Source organism: Aegilops tauschii, chromosome 3 (assembly GCF_002575655.3).
Source record: "Aegilops tauschii subsp. strangulata cultivar AL8/78 chromosome 3, Aet v6.0, whole genome shotgun sequence".
Lineage (NCBI taxonomy): Eukaryota > Viridiplantae > Streptophyta > Magnoliopsida > Poales > Poaceae > Aegilops > Aegilops tauschii.
This window is the reverse complement of record NC_053037.3, coordinates 625,483,829-625,502,849: the sequence shown is the minus strand read 5'-3', so window position 1 is coordinate 625,502,849 and position 19,021 is coordinate 625,483,829. Positions and strand designations below refer to the sequence as shown.

At 45.2% G+C, this 19,021-nt stretch overlaps 1 protein-coding gene across 1 annotated transcript; it reads left to right on the top strand.

Moving 5' to 3' along the window:
- The first annotated feature begins 11,113 nt into the window (after positions 1-11,113).
- On the top strand, positions 11,114-15,661 carry LOC109758534 (pectin acetylesterase 5). The gene is made up of 11 exons (XM_020317394.4): positions 11,114-11,830; positions 11,916-12,045; positions 12,409-12,488; positions 12,583-12,675; positions 13,405-13,529; positions 14,015-14,075; positions 14,199-14,249; positions 14,356-14,433; positions 14,524-14,629; positions 14,730-14,875; positions 15,255-15,661. Exons 1-11 carry the CDS (start codon positions 11,489-11,491, stop codon positions 15,378-15,380), a joined length of 1,338 nt encoding a protein of 445 aa, XP_020172983.3. The 5' UTR covers positions 11,114-11,488; the 3' UTR covers positions 15,381-15,661.
- Positions 15,662-19,021: the final 3,360 nt, after the last annotated feature.

Below are 19,021 nucleotides of genomic sequence, written 5' to 3'. Positions count from 1 at the left end.
CATCATCTGATTCAAATGTATGCTATTTTCGTACGGATCTTTGATGTACGATGCGGTTCTTCAATCTCCAAGAATAGCTTTGTTTAGCTCTCTTCCAAGTTCAGACACTATTTGTTTGTGTACTTGTGTAAAAAAAGAAGAGTGCATGGTCTATGTCTTCTTTATTTGTCCTTCATATCAAATAAGAATTGTCATTTGATGTGATGCTTAGAAGCTATGGCATAGGCTCAATGGATCAAGAATTCTTTCACAAATTCCCTGGCTCTGTGTGGTGATTGATGAGGTCGGGCGATTTAAAAATCCATCCAGTGTATGCAAAACTGCATCTCAGTTGGTACAAAAGACTTGCTTCTTCCCTACAATGTGAGACCTCTTATCTAGCGAACATTCGCTAGTAGGGGGTGACTTTTGCCAACGTTTTGATGGCAGTTTCAGTTGTTCGAGGTTTACAGTTTCTTCAAATTAGCATGACAGTTTCTGAGAGGAAGGAAAATTTGAGTAAAAACAAGCAGAAATTCTAATCGTTCAATCTGGCGTGGCAACTAAAACTGCCAGCAAATAACATTCTATTGCCACCCCCTTCCCAACAAACGCCCACCAAATAGCATTACTGTAAAACTATTAAACATTGCGGCGGGAATACGTTGCAATTTTAAATAAAATTTGGTCATATGAAACATTTAGATTAATAATATATAGAAAACTAAAAATACATAATATATATTGTATTGGATTATTATATGGTTGCAAAATATTTATTGAATATAGGCAGTATACTATAATGAACTTTGATAAGGTGATATGTGTGCATGTAGAAATAAATAAAATTAGTGAGAAAAAGCTAATAATGAAAAGTAATTCTTATGCATATTATGGTGGACCTTTAATGATGTGGCATGTGTGCATGCGTTAAGATAATAGAGTAAGGGTGTCTCCAACGCTGATCCTCAAACCTCTCGCAACCGTCCGGACCATGCTGTTCGGACCGCGAAAGCCATCCTACGCGGGCCCGTATTAGTCCGCAGGGCAGTCTGGATGCGATATCTCCCGCAAACCGGAGACAAACGTGGGGAGCTTTGAGGGAGTCCGAAAGGCCCCAGGCCCTCGTCTAACCCCCTGGCCCACCAAAACCCCTCCCCTCGCCCGCGCGTGCTTCCCGCCCGTCGTCCAGCTGCCCGCATTCATACCGCTGTAGAGCGCGCCGCTCCACATTGAAGGCACCTCAGGGCGGACGCTGTTGGGAAACGTAGTAATTTCAAAAAAATTCCTACGCACACGCAAGATCATGGTGATGCATAGCAACGAGAGGGGAGAGTGTGTCCACGCACCCTCGTAGACCGAAAGCGGAAGCGTTAGCACAACGCGGTTGATGTAGTCGTACGTCTTCACGATCTGACCGATCAAGTACCGAACGCACGGCACCTCCGAGTTCAGCACACGTTCAACTCGACGACGTCCCTCGAACTCCGATCCAGCTGAGCTTTGAGGGAGAGTTCCGTCAGCACGACGGCGTGGTGACGATGATTGTGTTCTACCGACGCAGGGCTTCGCCTAAGCACCGGTACGATATTATCGAGGTGGATTATGGTGGAGGGGGGCACCGCACACGGCTAAGAGATCCAAGGGATAAATTGTTGTGTCTATGGGGTGCCCCCTCCCCTGTATATAAAGGAGTGGCGGAGGGGGAAGGCCGGCCCTCTCTATGGCGCGCCCTAGGGGAGTCCTACTACCACAGGGAGTAGGATTCCCCTTTTCCTAGTAGAACCAGGAGCCCTTCCAAGTAGTAGGAGTAGGAGAGAAGGAAAGGGAAAAGAGAAGAGAAGGAAGGAGGGGGCGCCGCCGCTCCCCCTAGTCCAATTCGGACTAAGCCTTGGGGGGGGGGGCGCAGCCTACCCTCTCTCTTTCCCCTAAAGCCCAATAAGGCCCATATACTCCCCGACGAATTCCCGTACCTCTCCGGTACTCCGAAAAATACCCGAATCACTCGGAACCTTTCCGACGTCCGAATATAGTCGTCCAATATATCGATCTTTACGTCTCGACCATTTCGAGACTCCTCATCATGTCCCCGATCTCATCTGGGACTCCGAACTACCTTCGGTACATCAAAACACATAAACTCATAATATAACCGTCATCGAACTTTAAGCGTGCGGACCCTACGGGTTCGAGAACTATGTAGACATGACCGAGACACATCTCCGGTCAATAACCAATAGCGGAACCTGGATGCTCATATTGGCTCCCACATATTCTACGAAGATCTTTATCGGTCAAACCGCATAACAACATACGTTGTTCCCTTTGTCGGTATGTTACTTGCCCGAGATTCGATCGTCGGTATCTCAATACCTAGTTCAATCTCGTTACCGGCAAGTCTCTTTACTCGTTCCGTAATACATCATCCCGCGACTGACTAATTAGTTGCAATGCTTGCAAGGCTTAAGTGATGTGCATTACCGAGTGGGCCCAGTGATACCTCTCCGACAATCGGAGTGACAAATCCTAATCTCGGAATACGCCAACCCAACAAGTACCTTCGGAGACACCTGCAGAGCACCTTTATAATCACCCAGTTACGTTGTGACGTTTGGTAGCACACAAAGTGTTCCTCCGGTAAACGGGAGTTGCATAATCTCATAGTCATAGGAACATGTATAAGTCATGAAGAAAGCAATAGCAACATACTAAACGATCAAGTGCTAAGCTAACGGAATGGGTCAAGTCAATCACATCATTCTCCTAATGATGTGACCCCGTTAATCAAATGACAACTCATGTCTATGGCTAGGAAACATAAGCATCTTTGATCAACGAGCTAGTCAAGTAGAGGCATACTAGTGACACTATGTTTGTCTATGTATTCACACATGTACTAAGTTTCCGGTTAATACAATTCTTGCATGAATAATAAACATTTATCATGATATAAGGAAATAAATAATAACTTTATGATTGCCTCTAGGGCATATTTCCTTCAGTCTCCCACTTGCACTAGAGTCAATAATCTAGTTCACATCACCATGTGATTTAGCACCAATAGTTCACATCACCATGTGATTAACACCCATAGTTCACATCGTCATGTGACCAACACCCAAAGGGTTTACTAGAGTCAATAATCTAGTTCACATCGCTATGGGATTAACACCCAAAGAGTACTAAGGTGTGATCATGTTTTGCTTGTGAGATAATTTTAGTCAACGGGCCTGTCACATTCAGATCCGTAAGTATTTTGCAAATTTCTAAGTCTACAATGCTCTGCACGGAGCTACTCTAGCTAATAGCTCCCACTTTCAATATCCAGATTGAGACTTAGAGTCATCTGGATCAGTGTCAAAACTTGCATCGACGTAACCCTTTATGACGAATCTTTTGTCACTTCCATAATCGAGAAACATATCCTTATTCCACTAAGGATAATTTTGACCGCTGTCCAGTGATCTACTCCTAGATCACTATTGTACTCCCTTGCCAAACTTAGTGGTAGGGTATACAATAGATCTGGTACACAGCATGGCATACTTTATAGAACCTATGGCTGAGGCATAGGGAATGACTTTCATTCTCTTTCTATCTTCTGCCGTGGTCGGGCTTTGAGTCTTACTCAATTTCACACCTTGTAACACAGGCAAGAACCCTTTCTCTGACTGTTCCATTTTGAACTATTTCAAAATCTTGTCAAGGTATGTACTCATTGAAAAAACTTATCAAGCGTCTTGATCTATCTCTATAGATCTTGATGCTCAATATGTAAGCAGCTTCACCGAGGTCCTTCATTGAAAAACTCTTATTCAAATATCCTTTTATGCTATCCAGAAATTCTATATCATTTCCATTCAACAATATGTCATCCACATATAATATCAGAAATGCTACAGAGCTCCCACTCACTTTCTTGTAAATACATGCTTCTCCAAAAGTCTGTATAAAACCATATGCTTTGATCACACTATCAAAACGTTTATTCCAACTCCGAGAGGCTTGCACCAGTCCATAAATGGATTGCTGGAGCTTGCACACTTTGTTAGCTCCCTTTGGATCGACAAAACCTTCCGGTTGCATCATATACAACTCTTCTTCCAGAAATCCATTCAGGAATGCAGTTTTGACATCTATTTGCCAAATTTCATAATCATAAAATGCGGCAATTGCTAACATGATTCGGACAGACTTAAGCATCGCTGTGGGTGAGAAGGTCTCATCGTAGTCAATCCCTTGAACTTGTCGAAAACCTTTTGCAACAAGTCGAGCTTTATAGACAGTAACATTACCGTCAGCGTCAGTCTTCTTCTTGAAGATCCATTTATTCTCGATGGCTTGCCGATCATCGGGCAAGTCAACCAAAGTCCATACTTTGTTCTCATACATGGATCCCATCTCAGATTTCATGGCCTCAAGTCATTTTGTGGAATCTGGGCTCATCACCGCTTCCTCATAGTTCGTAGGTTCGTCATGGTCAAGTAACATGACCTCCAGAACAGGATTACCGTACCACTCTGGTGCAGATCTCACTCTGGTTTACCTACGAGGTTCGGTAGTAACTTGATCTTAAGTTACATGATCATCATCATTAGCTTCCTCACTAGTTGGTGTAGTAGTCACAGGAACAGATTTCTATGATGAACTACTTTCCAAAAAGGGAGCAGGTACAGTTACCTCGTCAAGTTCTACTTTCCTCCCACTCACTTCTTTCGAGAGAAACTCCTTCTCTAGAAAGGATCCATTCTTAGCAACGCATATCTTGCCTTCGGATCTGTGATAGAAGGTGTACCCAACTGTCTCCTTTGGGTATCCTATGAAGACACATTTCTCCGATTTGGGTTTGAGCTTATCAGGATGAAACTTTTTCTTATAAGCATCGCAACCCCAAACTTTAAGAAATGACAACTTTGGTTTCTTGCCAAACCACAGTTCATACGGTGTTGTCTCAACGGATTTAGATGGTGCCCTTTTTAACGTGAATGCAGCTGTCTCTAATGCATAACCCCAAAACTATAGTGGTAAATCGGTAAGAAACATCATAGATTGCACTATATCCAATAAAGTACGGTTATGACATTCGGACACACCATTACGCTGTGGTGTTCCAAATGGCGTGAGTTGCGAAACTATTCCGCATTGTTTCAAATGAAGACCAAACTCGTAACTCAAATATTTGTCTCCGCGATCAGATCGTAGAAACTTTATTTTCTTGTCACGATGATTTTCCACTTCACTCTCAAATTCTTTGAACTTTTCAAATGTTTCAGACTTATGTTTCATCAAGTAGATATACCCATATCTTCTCAAATCATCTGTGACGGTCAGAAAATAACGATAACCGCCGCGAGCCTCAACACTCATCGGACCGCATACATCGGTATGTATTATTTCCAATAAGTCAGTTGCTCGCTCCATTGTTCCGGAGAACGCAGTCTTAGTCATCTTGCCCATGAGGCATGGTTCGCAAGCATCAAGTGATTCATAATCAAGTGATTCCAAAAACCCATCAGCATGGAGTTTCTTCATGTGCTTTACACCAATATGACCTAAACGGCAGTGCCACAAATAAGTTGCACTATCATTATTAACTTTGCATCTTTTAGCTTCAATATTATGAATATGTGTATCACTACAATCGAGATCCAACAAACTATTTTCATTGGGTGTATGACCATAGAAGGTTTTATTCATGTAAACAGAACAACAATTATTCTCTAGCTTACGTGAATAACCGTATTGCAATAAACATGATCCAATCATATTCATGCTCAACGCAAACACTAAATAACATTTATTTTTAGGTTCAACACTAATCCCGAAAGTATAGGGAGTGTGCGATGATGATCATATCAATCTTGGAACCACTTCCAATACACATCGTCACTTCACCCTTAACTAGTCTCTGTTCATTCTGCAACTCCCGTTTCGAGTTACTACTCTTAGCAACTGAACCAGTATCAAATACTGAGGGGTTGCTATAAACACTAGTAAAGTACACATCAATAACATGTATATCAAATATACTTATGTTCACTTTGCCATCCTTCTTATCCGCCAATTACTTGGGGTAGTTCCGCTTCCAGTGACCAGTCCCTTTGCAGTAGATGCACTTAGTCTCAGGCTTAGGTCCAGACTTGGGCTTCTTCACTCGAGCAGCAACTTGCTTGCCGTTCTTCTTTAAGTTCCCCTTCTTCCCTTTGCCCCTTTTCTTAAAACTAGTGGTCTTGTTAATCATCAACACTTGATGCTCTTTCTTGATTTCTACCATCAACGATTTCATCATCATGAAAAGCTCGGGAATCTTTTTCGTCATCCCTTGCATACTATAGTTCATCACGAAGTTCTACTAACTTGGTGATGGTGACTAGAGAATTCTGTTAATCACTATTTTATCTGGAAGATTAACTCCCACTTGATTCAAGCGATTGTAGTACCCAGACAATATGAGCACATGCTCACTGCTTGAGCTATTCTCCTCCATCTTTTAGCTATAGAACTTGTTGGAGACTTCATATCTCTCAACTCGGGTATTTGCTTGAAATATTAAATTCAACTACTGGAACATCTCATATGGTCCATGACGTTCAAAACGTCTTTGAAGTCCCGATTCTAAGCCATAAAGCATGGTGCACTAAACTATCAAGTAGTCATCATATCGAGCTTGCCAAACGTTCATAACGTCTACATTTGCTCCTGCAATCGGTCTGTCACCTAGTGGTGCATCAAGGACATAATTCTTCTGTGCAGCAATGAGGATAATCCTCAGAACACGGATCCAATCCGCATTATTGCTACTAACATATTTCAACTTAGTTTTCTCTAGGAACATATCAAAATAAAACAGGGGAGCTAAACGCGAGCTATTGATCTACAACATAGATATGCTAATACTACCAGGACTAAGTTCATGATAAATTTAAGTTCAATTAATCATATTACTTAAGAACTCCCACTTAGATAGACATCCCTCTAATCATCTAAGTGATCACGTGATCCAAATCAACTAAACCATAACCGATCATCACGTGAAATGGAGTAGTTTTCAATGGTGAACATCACTATGTTGATCATATCTACTATATGATTCACGCTCGACCTTTCGGTCTCAGTGTTCCGAGGCCATATCTGCATATGCTAGGCTCGTCAAGTTTAACCTGAGTATTCTGCAAGTGCAAAACTGGCTTGCACCCGTTGTAGATGGACGTAGAGCTTATCACACCCGATCATCATGTGGTGTCTGGGCACGAAGAACTTTGGCAACGGTGCATACTCAGGGAGAACACTTTTATCTTGAAATTTAGTGAGAGAACATCTTATAATGCTACCGTCAATCAAAGCAAAATAAGATGCATAAAAGATAAACATCACATGCAATCAATATAAGTGATATGATATGGCCATCATCATCTTGTGCTTGTGATCTCCATCTCTGAAGCACCGTCATGATCACCATCGTCACCGGCGCGACACCTTGATCTCCATCGTAGCATCATTGTCGTCTCGCCAACTATTGCTTTTACGACTATCGCTACTGCTTAGTGATAAAGTAAAGCAATTACAGGGCGATTGCATTGCATACAATAAAGCGACAACCATATGGCTCCTGCCAGTTGCCGATAACTCGGTTACAAAACATGATCATCCCATACAATAAAATATAGCATCATGCCTTGACCATATCACATCACAATATGCCCTGCAAAAACAAGTTAGACGTCCTCTACTTTGTTGTTGCAAGTTTTACATGGCTGCTACGGGCTGAGTAAGAACCGTTCTTACCTATGCATCAAAACCACAGCGATAGTTCGTCAAGTTAGTGATGTTTTAACCTTCTCAAGGACCGGGCGTAGCCACACTCGGTTCAACTAAAGTTGGAGAAACTGACACCCGCTAGTCACCTGTGTGCAAAGCACGGCGGTAAAACCAGTCTCGCTTCGGTCCGGGCCGCTTCATCCAACAATACCGCTGAACCAAAGTGTGACATGCTGGTAAGCAGTATGACTTGTATCGCCCACAACTCACTTGTGTTCTACTCGTGCATATAACATCAACGCATAAAACCAGGCTCGGATGCCACTGTTGGGGAACGTAGTAATTTCAAAAAAATTCCTACGCACACGCAAGATCATGGTGATGCATAGCAACGATAGGGGAGAGTGTGTCCACGCACCCTCGTAGACCGAAAGCGGAAGCGTTAGCACAACGCGGTTGATGTAGTCGTACGTCTTCACGATCCGACCGATCAAGTACCGAACGCACGACACCTCCGAGTTCAGCACACGTTCAACTCGACGACGTCCCTTGAACTCCGATCCAGCCGAGATTTGAGGGAGAGTTCCGTCAGCACGACGGCGTGGTGACGATGATGATGTTCTACCGACGCAGGGCTTCGCCTAAGCACCGCTATGATATTATCGAGGTGGATTATGGTGGAGGGGGGCACCGCACACGGCTAAGAGATCCAAGGGATCAATTGTTGTGTCTATGGGGTGCCCCCCTCCCCTGTATATAAAGGAGTGGAGGAGGGTGAGGGCCGGCCCTCTCTATGGCGCGCCCTAGGGGAGTCCTACTCCCACCGGGAGTAGGATTCCCCTTTTCCTAGTAGAACTAGGAGCCCTTCCAAGTAGTTGGAGTAGGACAGAAGGAAAGGGAAAAGAGAAGAGAAGGAAGGAGGGGGCACCGCCCCTCCCCCTAGTCCAATTCGGACTAAGCCTTGGGGGGGGGGGGGGGGCGCAGCCTCCCCTCTCTCTTTCCCCTAAAGCCCAATAAGGCCCATATACTCCCCGACGAATTCCCGTAACTCTCCGGTACTCCGAAAAATACCCGAATCACTCGGAACCTTTCCGATGTCCGAATATAGTCGTCCAATATATCGATCTTTACGTCTCGACCATTTCGAGACCCCTCGTCATGTCCCCGATCTCATCCGGGACTCCGAACTACCTTCGGTACATCAAAACACATAAACTCATAATATAACCGTCATCGAACTTTAAGCGTGCGGACCATACGGGTTCGAGAACTATGTAGACATGACCAAGACACATCTCCGGTCAATAACCAATAGCGGAACCTGGATGCTCATATTGGCTCCCACATATTCTACGAAGATCTTTATCGGTCAAACCGCATAATAACATACGTTGTTCCCTTTGTCATCGGTATGTTACTTGCCCGAGATTCGATCGTCGGTATCTCAATACCTAGTTCAATCTCGTTACCGGCAAGTCTCTTTACTCGTTCCGTAATACATCATCCCACGACTAACTCATTAGTTGCAATGCTTGCAAGGCTTAAGTGATGTGCATTACCGAGTGGGCCCAGTGATACCTCTCCGACAATCGGAGTGACAAATCCTTATCTCGAAATACGCCAACCCAACAAGTACCTTCGGAGACACCTGTAGAGCACCTTTATAATCATCCAGTTACGTTGTGACGTTTGGTAGCACACAAAGTGTTCCTTCGGTAAACGGGAGTTGCATAATCTCATAGTCATAGGAACATGTATAAGTCATGAAGAAAGCAATAGGAACATACTAAACGATCAAGTGCTAAGCTAACGGAATGGGTCAAGTCAATCACATCATTCTCCTAATGATGTGACCCCGTTAATCAAATGACAACTCATGACTATGGCTAGGAAACATAACCATCTTTGATCAACGAGCTAGTCAAGTAGAGGCATACTAGTGACACTATGTTTGTCTATGTATTCACACATGTACTAAGTTTCCGGTTAATACAATTCTAGCATGAATAATAAACATTTATCATGATATAAGGAAATAAATAATAACTTTATTATTGCCTCTAGGGCATATTTCCTTCATACGCGACCTCTCATGGCCAATGAAGCGACGTGCCGGCCGAGGGCGCCACCCGCTGCATGCCCGTTTGAACACGCCTCCTCGCCGCATTCAAACCTCTCCGTTAAACCCATGTGGAAGCCAAGAAACCTACTCCGACCACACGTCCGTTCACCAGTGGGCTGGCATTAAATGCTACGCCGGGCAGGCTCCTCCCATCCGCCCTCCATTTAAACTAGGACAGACGCCGAGCAAGAATCGCGCCACTCCGCCGCTCCCCTATCTCCTCCTTCCACCATTTTCTCCAATCTTTCGATGGCATCCGATGAGTCGGAAGAGCAGTTCTATGGCATAAAAATCTGTTGGGTGGCCCACCGAGCCCAGCGGATACGAGCGAGGCAGTTCGCTGCTCCACCTCCCTTGCCTAGCCCGACAGAGCAAGTTGTCACCCCAAGCCGGCGCGCGGTTTAGCAACACGCTGCTCCAAGCCAGGTCTCGGAGGAGTGGCGAGTTGCTCCAGACCGGCATGGCGGGGAGCATGGCGGCACGGGCATTGCCGCCTCTAGTGCCTGTGACCGTGCCATCCGCCGTCGACGCGCGTGCAGCCACGTCATGCAGGCAGAGAAAGAAGCTGGTTGCGCGGATGTCGACGAGGTGGCGGCCAGCACGTCCGCGCCCACCGCCATCATTAAGGAGAAGTAGAACACTGGAGGCCGCCGTCGCTTGGGTCTTCGGAAGGCCACTGCCGGTGACCTGTATGGTTCTCCTTTATCTTAAACCATTTTGGGCACTCGTCTGAGCTCCACGGAAGCATCCTTCCCCTCCGGCTGAAGCACCCTCTTTGGCACTCCGATGAGCGGCGCAGCCGGACATATAGAAGATACGGGGAAAGAATATGCTTCCGGGACTCCCGGTGGTCCGGTTAGCGGGCTACCGGACATGGGGAAGAGAAAGGGATCCGCCGTGGCCGGCCTTAGACTAGTGTGTCCGTGTCGTGGGGGTGAAGCTCCGTGCGACCATACGTGTAAGTATTTTACCTTTTTAGTTGAAAATATATCCAAAATGTAACCGTTTTCGTCTGGTTTGTATGAAACCCATCATGTTTATATGAAATCCAGCCGAGTTTGCATAAATTTCATCCGGTTTGTTGAAAGAGAGTTTGAAATGTATGCGGCTAGCGATGGATGTCGTTCTCCCGCATCCGTGTCCGTGTAATGATCCTCTGTCTATGAACGGATGCGGGAGGAATTTTGCAGGTTGCCATTGGAGATGGCCTAACGGAGATGAACTATATGTAGGACACGTAAAGCCTGTTGCAATGCACGGTCAACCAGTAAATGCTCTTAGTCACTTTACAACTCTCTCTTGCAGGTGGGCCACACCTGGAATGGCGACTCGTGGGCGCACAGCCACCGCCGCCGCCGGCGCGTCTGCCACCGCCGGAAACATCCAAAGTCGGCACGGCGGCGGCCCATCCCGCCATTGCTGGTGCTCCTCGCTCCACCACGGCTTCGTTCCCACCAGGTAGTAAGTAGTATTGTAAGACTCGCGCATGTGCTGTCGTCCTTGCTTCGCCTGATAAAGAAAGGCCACCGGGAAGTCGTCGCCGATGCGGCCGCGGCCAGATCCACATCCACCAACCACCGCTCCACCCGCTCGCTGCCGCTGCCGCCCGTCGCCACCAGCCTGTCCCTCATGCATCCCCTCTCCTCCTCCTCCGCCTCCGCCGCGCCGGCGACGCACCGCCTGCGCCTCTGGTGGCGCCGCCTCGGCCGCCGCGGGGCCGCCGGGGCCGCGGCGTTCGCCTTCGCGCTCCTCGCCGCCGCATTCTTCCTCCTCAGCCCCTCCCGCGACGCTTCCGCCCCGTCGACCTCATCGTACCCGTCCTACGGCCACCGGCTCCCCACGCTCGTCGACCTCACCCTCGTCGCCGGCGCCAAGGAGAGGGGCGCGGTGTGCCTGGACGGGACCCCGCCTGGGTACCACTGGCTCCCGGGGTTCGGCGAGGGGTCCGACAAGTGGCTCCTCCACTTGGAGGTGACGGCTAGCGTCTTGCGCGCTATCTGTTTGAACTTGCGCCTCAATGGAGATAACTGAAGCTTGTTTTGGTGTTGGGCTGCAGGGTGGAAGCTGGTGCAGGAATCTGACATGGTGTGCTCAGCGTAAAGAAACAAATTTAGGTTCCTCTGACCACATGGAAAGGCGTGCCGAGTTCGTCGGCATCTTGAGCGACGACGAACTGCAGAATCCAGGTATATTCTATTAGTGTTCTGCAGATGCCGAATATGCAGCATAGGCTGCAGTGTCTCCAATGTCCAGGTTATACAAATGAGCGATAGCTCGTTCCAATGTTGTGCAGTTTTGGAGTGTAAAATATCCTCAGGATTATCGATGATTGATTTACTCTGGGTAACTTTCAGACCTTTTTTCAGCTGTAGTAGACTAGACGTTGCACACACTGTAATATCTGGCTGTTCTGCTTGAGTTTGAGGAATCTTTTCTTCACTAATTTACTCTGGGAACGATCTTTCTGATACACTCCCTCTAGTGATCGATGTCAATACACACACTACACTTACGACATCCGCTGAGAAATGTTCCGTTTAAACCTGCAGATTTTTACAATTGGAACAAAGTGAAGGTAAGGTATTGTGATGGTGCGTCATTTTCTGGTAACGTCGAAGAGGAATTTCAGGTTGGCAGAACCTTCTGTAAATTACTTGTCAGTTCCTGCATCATACGGTCCAGTTCATTACTAGATATCCTGACTAATCCTCTGATGTATGCAGGAGGATGGCACCCCTTTCTTCTTCAGGGGCCAGCGTATCTGGGAAGCAGTCATGAGTGAACTTTTATCAAAGGGCCTATCCCGTGCTAAAGAGGTAGCCTTCCTACAAAATAGGTGTGGTCGTTGATATCTGGGTTAGACAGAAGCAATGTTTGAATTTGAACTGTACATGAGTTGCAAGATTTCTTCTTGTTGCCATGTTAACAGATCAGTTGTACTGGTCAAACCTACAACTAGCCTCACCACGGCGAAGAAATGAAGAAATAGATTAGCAACTTGACACCAATCAAACACTAGATAGTATTTCATTTTTTGATATTCATATCACTTCTATGTAAATGCATCAAAGGTTATTTTGTCCTGAATGGATATCTTTGTGTTTTGTTTAAAATCTCGAGTCACTTTATGATATGCATTTTGGATGCAGTGATAGACTGATAATTCAGGCCATATGTAGATATTGAAATTTTATTTTCTGCATGGAATTTGATCTTTACTCTGCGTCATCCAGTCAGTTGTTTATAACATCATATTACTATGTAGTGCGTAATATTCTTGGACTCTGTATGCTCACACAAAGAAAGAAAACATAGGTTGGGCCTGGAGGTTGGTGTCATCAATGATGGCATGATAGTCTCACTAGGTTTTGGTGAATATTTAATTTGTGTCAGAATTGAGAAATTGAGATCAGTTGATGGTCACTTGCTTTTATTAGTTTATCTTCGGACCTTTTGATTTCATTTATTAATTTATCTCTGTAATGCCACTCATTATTCTTATTCTTTTTGTTGTGATATGCTGCTGATCATTCCTACACTTTCAGGCTTTTCTTACAGGCTGCTCGGCTGGTGGTCTATCCACTTACATTCACTGTGATGACTTCCGTGCACTTGTACCAAAGGCGTCTACTGTTAAGTGTCTTGCCGATGGTGGTTTTTTCCTTGATGTGTATGTGCTTGATCTGATTCTGCGGTTACTGTATTTCATCATGGCCCGCCCAGTACCCCTCCCTAGCCAATTGCCCTAGCATATTCAGGGGTTAATTTTTCATTGTGATATCTGCAGCAGTTTAGGATAAGCAGGTGGGAGGTGGCACTATCAATTGTCACATGCTACATTTTGAAAACTTAATCTCGATGTTAATTTACGAATGCTTGGTATTGACATGAATTTATTCAGTGTTAGTTTTGATTGCCCAAAATGTTTATATCATAAACCACTTGTAAAAACTAGCCAAAAGAGATTGTCATCTGTGCTGCTCACCCGAGATGACTCAGTGCTGGTTCAAGTTCGTTGTGTATGCTTGCCATTTCTGACCTTCTAACATGGTCTCTGTTAACATACGCGCAGCCTAAGTTATTACTTATTAGTTCTTTTGAGTAACAAATAATGTTGGCTCTATTTGGCTGGTCCTTCCCTTTGGTTCATTACAGGGAAGACATTTCTGGGAGAAGATATATGCGTGGATTTTATAACGATGTTGCTCGTCTACAGGTGTCTCCCTCTCCTTCTCTCTAGTTCAGGCAGTAGTGTTCTTCCCCCTCCAATTGACCATTTCTTGTATTAACTCTTAACCATATGTGCAAGATTCATGTGTTCTCTGAATGGTTTTTGCAGGACCTGCGGAAAAAATTTACTCATTGCAGTTCAGATATGGAGCCGGGACAGGTTAGCCTTTTGTTTATTTCATGTCACAATTATGATATTAGTATCATTTGTGTCACCATTACTATCAGGCTTCATGCTAAGCACTACTCTATCCTGTGCATGCCAGTGCATTTTTCCACGGGAAGTTGCAAAAGGCATCCACACCCCAATGTTCATTCTCAATCCAGCATATGATGTTTGGCAGGTACAAATCTGCATCTGTTGTAAACCTTTTCAATGTTCTGTAGCAACATCAATAAGAACATGATACACTTGCCGCTCTTCTGTTTTCCAGGTGGAGCACGTCTTGTCTCCAGAAGGATCCGACCCTGAACACTTGTGGCAAAATTGCAGGCTGGATATTACTAAGTGTGATTCCAAACAGCTCGAAACTCTCCAAGGTAACAGTAGAATAAATTTGTGATATCTGCTCCTCCCTTCTTCTCGATAACATGTGTCGCATGCATGTCATATCTGGCTTAACAAGTATGCACTTAGCAGGTTTCAGGAAAGAGTTGCTTGATGCTCTAAGTGAATTCAAGAAGAAAAAGGACTGGGGCATGTTCATTAACTCCTGCTATATACACTGTCAATCAATGAACTCCTTGACTTGGCACTCTCCATCTGCCCCTAGAATTAACAACAAGGTAGGCCCCACCTCTCATCTGTACAGGGACTGTGTAACATAGTCTGCATTCACAAGTATATGGGTCGTCTTGTCGTAACTAGCATAGTTTTGAGCGTCTAAAAAATATTATGTCTCAGAAACTAGCATGTCTTTTCTAAAGGAGTCTTAGAAATAAATGATGTGGTTTACTGTAATAACGTTAGTGTGAGCTACACGAGTATCCTAGCATGCTAAACATATACAGTATTTCATAGGAGGAAAATTAATTGATATTGTGCAAGTACTTCCTATCTACTAATATTCCGAGACTAAACAGGGTCCATCCATTACAACCCTGTCAGTTCAGTTATGCGATTACTGGCATATGCTAACTCAATTTAAATCATGTTGAACAACAGACAATCGCTGAATCGGTGGGAGACTGGTTCTTTAACCGGAGAGAGGTGAAGGAAATCGACTGTGAATACCCCTGCAACCCGACATGCCACAACGCGGTCCTCGATCAACCTTACAATGAAGAATGACAGCCATTTTCCGCCAAAGCATTTTGGTGATCTTCAGCACAGTTTGCCCTATGTGTGCTCAGAAATGGGCAGTGGGTAAGTTTTTGTTTTTTGAGGGAACACCGAGCTCAGATCTGATTCAAACATGTACTAGAGAAGTGTTGAAATATAGAAACTGTAGATTTGCAGAGGGAAACAGTTGATAACTGATGATATGATACTGGTATGTATGTATGTATGTCCTTGTGGAGAAGCATGAGCCTGTCAGCTCAGTGCGCATGCATTATTTCCAAACCATAAAAGCCGGCTAGTAATTAATACTTTCTCCATTCCTAAATATAAGGTTTTTTTAGGGATTTCAATAAGAACTACATATGGATGTATATAGATATAGTATTTTAGAGTGTGGATTCACTCATTTTGCTTCGCATGTAGTCTGCATTGGAATCTCTAGAATTGTAACATATCAGAGACACAAGTTTTGGTAAGCCTTAACCAAAAGGAAGCCGTATCAAAAGCTAAAGAGAAGGGTTCACAATTTTTTTAAATATTATTCATGAACTTGAAAAAAAGGGAAGACTAAAAGACAAAAAAAAAAAAAACAAAAAAAAGGAAAAACCAGATAGAGAAAATACTGGAAAAAGTTGGTTGGAAAATACTGGAAAATAATCAAAACAAAAAAAGGTCCAGATACCCACACGTACAGATAAAAAAGGACAAGGCAGGCAGACGCAGACCCTCACAACCAGTTTAAAAAAAATGTTTCAAAGAAAAGGCAGACCCACACGAGGAGTTTTTTCGAAAAAAGATAGACCCTCACCAGCAACCAGGAAAACAACCTGACGAACGACACTAGCACGAGGCACATCGAAAGGGCAAAAAAAAAACATTTTTGCACGAATCACATAGCCTGAGATAACTATTTCACATCTAGATGTGAAATAGCAAATCTGTAAAAAGATATGGACATGATTGACACTTCTGCACATACGATTTTCACTCGCTTGCTCTTGCACTAAAACAGATAACACATGATCAAGAAACAGATAAAGAAGCCTGCCCTGGTTACACATAGTTCAGGATCGCGATAACACTGACAAAATAGATGTATAAACTTAGGTTGACTCGGACTCGGAGTAACCTGGATAGACGGTTCAACAAACAACATAGAGGTGCAACTTCGAATAACTTAGCTCTCTAGTACATAAGATAGATTTATAGATGCATGATGGCGACTGAAACGAATCACTAGCTAGCTAGGAATCACAAAGAAGAAGCACTAATTAATTGGTTGGCTGCTGTCCGAGCTGAATCCACCACTTGTCGCCTTCGGGTCCGGTAAGGCCGTTGAGCCTGGCCTGCTCCTCGGCGGCGATGAGGTCCGGCGTGTCCTCGAGGTAGAGCTCGGGGACGTCGACGTAGCCCCTGGTGAGCAAGTCGACGCGGATCTTGGCGAGCAGGACTCCGATGTCGCGGCCGAACTTGCGCCTGTGCGGCTGAACCTCGTCGTCTAGCTTCTTCCTCTGATCGTAGATCCACCCTGGCGGGAACGCCCCGGTGGGCGCAAGGTCGTGCACGGTGGGGATCTCGGCCCAGCGGCCGAAGCCGAAGTGGTGGCTGATGCGGTCCTCGGACAGCCGGACCATGCCCGGGGCGGTCGGGGTCGCGGTGGAGGGGTTGGACTCCTTGATGATCATGTCGACCGCTGAGTCGAGCTGATATTCCTCCAACGCTACAGCCTCAGGGAAGGTCAGCAGATCGGCCTTCAGCCTCTCCCGCAGCAGCATGGCGTCGTCGGACGCCCTCTCCGGCAGGCCAATAGCTCCTGTGCGACGTTTTTGATCTGAATTGGAAGGAGTGCGACGTTGTTGGAATGAATGGCTGTGATGCGACACATTTGAGCGTGTAAATAGCCCAGGGCCACATGGGGTGTTAAATGTGGTTAAATTGGTCGTCAACGGACAAGCCCGTTTATGTTAGGACATTTGGGTCCAACTTAATTGGTCCTCAAAACAGCTGACCGTGCCCTGCCGCCCGACCGTGCTGGGCCCGCCACTCTGCCCCCTTCTTCTCCGGTGGCGGCGGATCTTGCGTTCTCGGTGGCGGCGGCGGAGCCCTCGTTCTCAACGGCGGCGGAGCCTTCGTCCTCAGAAAATGGTGAGTGAATTCGAACCCTAGTCGCCCTCCCGTTCCTCTCTCGGGCCCGTAGATCTCAGCTCGTTTTCTCTGTTTTCGCTTGTTGAATCGATAGGTTGTGAGGGGAGCCCGTGGGCATACTGAGATGGAGCCGCCAGATTCAACTTCGAATAGGTAATGCGCCTCTCTCCGATCCAATTTTGCATGCAATTAGGGCTTCGTCTGCTCTTTCTCACGGGCTCACACTGTCCTCCACTGACAGAGGGGATGCTGCCGCTCGGACCTTCGAATTGACAGTCAATTTCTTTCCATCAAAGGCAAAATTAGTTGATGGTATCATACAGAACATTGAGAGAGACACAATTGTTAAATGGGAGGTTGAGTTTACAGAGATTGATCCACAAGTTCTACAGAACATGGGAGAGACGACAGTGAAGAAATGGGTGGAAAAAATTAGGGAGAATATTGTGTGGGGTGTAGAGCAAGAACTATCACTGTTGCGGTTTGATGATTGGAAAGGAGAGTATGTGAGAATAGAAGATGGTGAACAGATTGTTGAAGAAATCGATTGGCAAAACGGCTGGACAAGCAAACGGGCTAATTTTTTTGCTGAGCTCGTTGATCTGAACATTGTTTCGAAGGTTGGATATGTGCCATCACAATTGGCTGCGCAGATGGTAGATGATGATTGGGCTACACAGAGGCCATTGATTCCCATGTGTACTGAACTTACAGTAATAGCCGAAGAGGGACAGGTGACTGGAACTGAAACTGAAACTGCAGCAACTGTTGATTTGAATGTAGTTGAATTAGATGAGCCTACTGATTTGGTCATTGCACCAATGCCTGACATTGAGATGGCCAAACTTTTTGGCATTCCAGTCGATGACAGAGATAAGCAGGAGAGGGGCGAATCTAGTTTGCCTGCTAATGCTGATGAAGAAGTAGATGGACAGTTGATGGAACAAGCTGCAGATGAAGTAGATGATGCACATGATGATGAGCTGGTGCATGTGTATGACAAAAAAAACCCTGTCATTGAAGTAGGCAAGTTGTTCCCAAGCATGAAGGAGTTTAGAATGTGTTTCAAGACTTATGAAGTGAAACATGAGTTTGATGCCAAGACTGTTTGGACTGATAGAAAGAAGTTTTATGCGAGGTGCAGAGGATTTGATGGTAGTGTGAAGCCTTGCAAGTGGTACATATCTACTAGACTGCAACCTGATGGAAGTACTGTCAGGGTTAACCAAATCCCCAATCAACATACTTGTATTACAAGTTCACAGAGAGTATCAACCATGACATCACAACTTTGGGTTGCAGAAAAGATCACCCCAATTTTAGCCAAAACACCAAACACTACTGCCAAGAAACTCAAAGTAGACTTGGAAAAGATGTACCCCATTAAACTGAAATATACCACAATGTGGAAGGCAAAACAAAGGGCAATGAAAAATTTATATGGTGATTGGGCAAATACATTTAGGATGCTTTACAACTTCAAAGCAGAGGTGGAAAAGAGGTCA